At 43.5% G+C, this 5518-nt stretch overlaps 1 protein-coding gene across 1 annotated transcript in view; it reads left to right on the forward strand.

The window, feature by feature from the left end:
• The window catches only part of qkib (QKI, KH domain containing, RNA binding b), a gene marked incomplete at its 3' end in the record, with an annotated part of 52700 nt that overhangs the window by 45528 nt on the left and 1654 nt on the right, over window positions 1-5518 (forward strand). Inside the window, exon 3 of the mRNA XM_083775103.1 lies at window positions 5170-5286. Coding sequence (XP_083631229.1) covers window positions 5170-5286 — 117 coding nt within the window. The remainder of the gene's footprint in view (window positions 1-5169; window positions 5287-5518) is intronic.

Here is a 5518-nt window from a genome sequence, read left to right on the forward strand (position 1 = left end):
CTGAAAATGATCAAGCTGTAAGCTGTGCACAATACCCTTGTTTTAATATTCCCATATTCCATATTTGGGCATAATATCTCTCTACGTCGTCCTCACTTTATAAACCATCAGAAAACCTGGAGCTTCCCACCACATCATCAGCTTACACACATGCACATGCACACGCACACACACACACACACACACACACACACACACACACACACACACACACACTCACACTCACACACACGCGCGTGGGTGAGTTGGAGGGTCATGTTTTGTTAATGACCATTGCTCTCCTAATGAAGGTTAATTCATGTGTGAACACACACACACACACACACACACACACACACACACACACACACACACACACACACACACAGGTTCCGGTGCCCGGTGGTCTCAGCGGTAGCTACTTGACCGTGTGAATTAATGATGTGATGACCGTGTGCGTGCGTGCACGTGTGTGTGTTTGTGTCATTGCACACATGAGCCCCTTTAGCAAGGCAGGGTTTTGAACTCTGCATGAGACGGACCAGAGTCAAATGAAACCTCATACAATTACTAGCATGAAGAAGAAAAAAACATGACATGACAGACGGTTATTCCAGCAGTAGTTACTGTATCCTTACTGTATCCTTACTGTATCCTTATCCTTACTGTATCCTTATCCTTACTGTATCCTTACTGTATCCTTATCCTTACTGTATCCTTATCCTTACTGTATCCTTACTGTATCCTTACTGTATCCTTACATAGTCTCACGTAGCCAGACAACTATTCCACAATCTCGGAATGCTATATTGAGTCTGGAACGACAGCTCCCCAAATCAGATTAAGAAAGCTGCTATTTCAGCTCACGGAAATATATTTTAAAATATCTTTGCATTTAATTTATTTAAATGTCCTTTTCTGCTAAGCAACAAGCTATATATGCTTAGATGATTTATATTTATATTAGGATAAATGTGCGCAACTGTAAAGACGAAACGGAAGTGGGGAGGAGGCTCCACTTGACGGAAGCATTTATATTTTACTCATGATCAGAGCTTCCGTTGCTCCAGACTGTACGACGGAAGCATTTATATTTTACTCATCAGAGCTTCCGTTGCTCCAGACTGTACGACGGAAGCATTTATATTTTACTCATCAGAGCTTCCGTTGCTCCAGACTGTATGACGGAAGCATTTATATTTTACTCATCAGAGCTTCCGTTGCTCCAGACTGTATGACGGAAGCATTTATATTTTACTCATGATCAGAGCTTCCGTTGCTCCAGACTGTACGACGGAAGCATTTATATTTTACTCATGATCAGAGCTTCCGTTGCTCCAGACTGTACGACGGAAGCATTTATATTTTACTCATGATCAGAGCTTCCGTTGCTCCAGACTGTACGACGGAAGCATTTATATTTTACTCATGATCAGAGCTTCCGTTGCTCCAGACTGTATGACGGAAGCATTTATATTTTACTCATGATCAGAGCTTCCGTTGCTCCAGACTGTACGACGGAAGCATTTATATTTGACTCATGATCAGAGCTTCCGTTGCTCCAGACTGTACGACGGAAGCATTTATATTTTACTCATCAGAGCTTCCGTTGCTCCAGACTGTACGATGGAAGCATTTATATTTTACTCAGAGCTTCCGTTGCTCCGGACTGTACGACGGAAGCGTTTGAAAATTGTGAGAGGCAACAGTCTGGCAACGCGAGCCTATTCTGGCAGTGATCTGAGTGACCTCGTTGGCGAGAGAGATAGAAATGCTTGGCTGGGCCCCATCGGAGAGTTTCATCCAGCACAGGTCAGGAACATGTTTTAACTGACATGACAGCACAGGTCAGGAACATGTTTTAACTGACATGACAGCACAGGTCAGGAACATGTCTTAACTGACATGACAACACAGGTCAGGAACATGTTTTAACTGACATGACAGCACAGGTCAGGAACATGTCTTAACTGACATGACAGCACAGGTCAGGAACATGTCTTAACTGACATGACAGCACAGGTCAGGAACATGTTTTAACTGACATGACAGCACAGGTCAGGAACATGTCTGCTAACTGACATGACAACACAGGTCAGGAACATGTCTTAACTGACATGACAGCACAGGTCAGGAACATGTCTTAACTGACATGACAGCACAGGTCAGGAACATGTCTTAACTGACATGACAGCACAGGTCAGGAACATGTCTTAACTGACATGACAGCACAGGTCAGGAACATGTCTTAACTGACATGACAGCACAGGTCAGGAACATGTCTTAACTGACATGACAGCATGGATTATAGTTCTCAGTCGCCACCACTGATTTGGATTCCATAGAAGCCAGACGGCTGTATTTTGCGTGTCTTAAGTATCAGGTCTTAATAACACCTGGTACTTGAGACACGCAAAAGGTCTTTAGTTTACTCAAGTTAGGGAATAAGACCGTCTCATTCCCTAACTTGAGTAAACTAAAGACCTGGAGGCGTGATCAATGCCATTTGGCTATTCTGAGTGGCCAAAGAGCATTGACCACGCCTCCAGGTCTTTAGTTTACTCAAGTTAGGGAATAAGACCTGGTACTTAAGACACGCAAAATACAGCCCAGAGTGTCTTCTGTGAAAGCATGCTGCTGCGCACCCAGAATAGCAGATCTACAAGCAACACAACACAACACGTCGCAGTGCGACGTGTTGTGTTGTAGCTTGTATAGATCTGCTATTCTCGGCCATTAGTTATTTCAAGGAGAAATAGTATTGTATAAGTGATCAAAACTAGCAATAGAATAGAAAGTTTATAGAAGCATGGATCAACCGCTAGAACTCTTATTAAATGGTGTGATTTGTTTTAGTTTTTGATTACATCTGTCATGATATGTAGATGATATGACATTAAAGTACCCTACCATGATGTAAGGGATGATGTCTGGCTAGGTGGTCGTTGTCGGGAGATAATTCACCGACAGGGACTTTAACCCATTCTGACCTGAGATCAGATTCATAATAATAATAATAATAATAAAACTTTATTTGTATAGCACCTTTCATGACATGAGATGCAGCTCAAAGTGCTTTACAGAACAATGGAGAATAAAAGAAAAGCAACATTAAAAAACAAGCAGTAATGCAGTACAGTGAGGACATGAAAAATAAAAAATACAAGATCAATTAAAGGCAATGTTGTAGAAGTGGGTCTTGAGCTGAGCTTACATACGAGGTTTCCGCTGGACACACACTGGTCTGATTGACCCATTCTGACCTGAGATCAGATTTAAAAAAATGTCTGTCGTTCTTCGATTGTTCAAAAATAGCAGACCTACAAGCTCGTATCGCGCCACTCGGTGGCGCGATACGAGCTTGTAGGTCTGCTATTTTTCAATAGATAAAGCATAACATGATGCTGACACCAAAATGGGTGCCTGGTCAGAATGGGTTAATCACCCTGAAGGTCCTAGCCAGATATTATCCTGTGTATTACAGTTCATGGCTACCTATTACCTAAATGGACCCTGTAACAGAGAGGTCCTCTGTTACGTACTTATGTAGCACAGCATATTGGCACTTTATTAACTTGCACAGTTGTATTTTGCAGTCATTTTATTGTTGAATACCGTTTCCTGTTTGGCTGAGATGGCCACGCAGCCAACGAGTTCCACCTGGGGAAATGCTTGGTGATGAACCCATTCTGAACGGGCACCCATTTTGGTGTCGGCATCATGTTATGCTTTAGCTATTTAAAAATAGCAGATCTACAAGCTCATATAGCGCCACCGAGTGGGGCGATACGAGCTTGTAGGTCTGCTATTTTTTAAAGAAATCGAAGAACGACTGACATTTGTAGAATCTGATCTCAGGTCAGAATGGGTTCATCAGACCAGTGTGTGTCCAGTGGAAACCGCGTATGAATCTGATCTCAGGTCAGAATGGGGTTAATCAGACCAGTGTGTGTCCAGTGGAAACCTCGTATGAATCTGATCTCAGGTCAGAATGGGTTAACAAACATGAGGGGCAATAAGTGCAACGGGGGTGATAGATGCAATATGTTTGGGAAGTGCAATAATGTGGAGTTCTATTGGTTGAGGTTTGATTGCCTGTGATGTGTTTCAGTGAGGATTGGGCTGGACCATGTCAGGATAGCAGGGGGGGTTAAGATGTGCTGTTGGGTTTGCTTATTTATGTTGTAGTGTTGAAGGACTTATTATATCACTTTTGTGATAGTTCATGTAGTTCACAGAAACTTGTAACAATTGTATGGTTTTATGGTTATTTATATGTATTTATTGTATGCTTATGTATGTATTTATGGTATGTTCTCATTTGAAGACACCCCTGTAAATGGGATAGTCCATTCTCATTATCTCCAGCTGGGTATGAAAGGCTGCCATTTTGTCTGTGCTGGGAGTAGAGAGCTGTCCTGTATTGATGCTGGTTTGTAGTGCTCATTTGGTGAATAAACATACCATTGGTTAACCTTTACCAATGCCTCTGTACTGTTTCTGCAGCCGCTAGTACGGTCATTCCTACAGACCCAAAACACAACAAGGAAAGTATTCCTTAAGCGTTGCGGTCGCGCTGCAGGCTGCGTCTGGCCAGCTGCCGGGCTGTCGGAAAACAAGGAAGTGATTTGATCAAATAGAGAATCCATGACTTTCAGGTTTTCCTGCTTCGTCTAATTCTCGCCTCAAATGTTTTCAAGAACTTTTTTGAGAGCAACGTTTAGATGTTTAATATGACAGCGGTGAATCGATCGGGGCGCAAGCAGGTGCTCCGAGGGTTTATTATTAGCCATCGGTCTGTTATAGAGCGGTCTGTTATAGAGCGGTCTGTTATAGAGCGGTCTGTTATAGAGCGGTCTGTTATAGAGCGGTCTGTTATAGAGCGGTCTGTTATAGAGTGGTCTGTTATAGAGCGGTCTGTTATAGAGCGGTCTGTTATAGAGCGGTCTGTTATAGAGCAGAGCGGTCTGTTATCAACAAATAACACACCGCTGAAGTCAGCGATTGACCGATCGGATTCAAACTTTCAACCAAGCCATGTAATAACATATCGTGTGTGTGTGTGTGTGTGTGTGTGTGTGTGTGTGTGTGTGTGTGTGTGTGTGTGTGTGTGTGTGTGTGTGTGTGTGTGTGTGTGTGTGTGTGTGTGTGTGTGTGTGTGTGTGTGTGTGCGTGTGCGTGTGTGTGTAGTTTAACTTTGTAGGGCGGATCTTAGGACCCAGAGGCCTCACAGCCAAGCAGCTGGAAGCCGAGACGGGCTGTAAGATCATGGTGAGAGGAAAGGGATCCATGAGAGACAAGAAGAAGGTACGCACACACACACACACACACACACACACACACACACACACACACACAGAGACCTACATCATCTTCCCTATACACACGTGCACTCATAGCTGGAGGTCTATTTTGTCTCTAACACAGAGAGGGGTGTGTGTGTCTGCGCGTGCACGTGCTCGCGCGCGTGTGTTGACGTTATCTGATCTCTGAACTCTCAGCAACAGGACAGTCGTTCCAATCCTCTCTCTCCCTCTCT

This window comes from Protomyctophum parallelum (assembly GCF_964188405.1).
Source record: "Protomyctophum parallelum genome assembly, chromosome: 10".
NCBI lineage: Eukaryota > Metazoa > Chordata > Actinopteri > Myctophiformes > Myctophidae > Protomyctophum > Protomyctophum parallelum.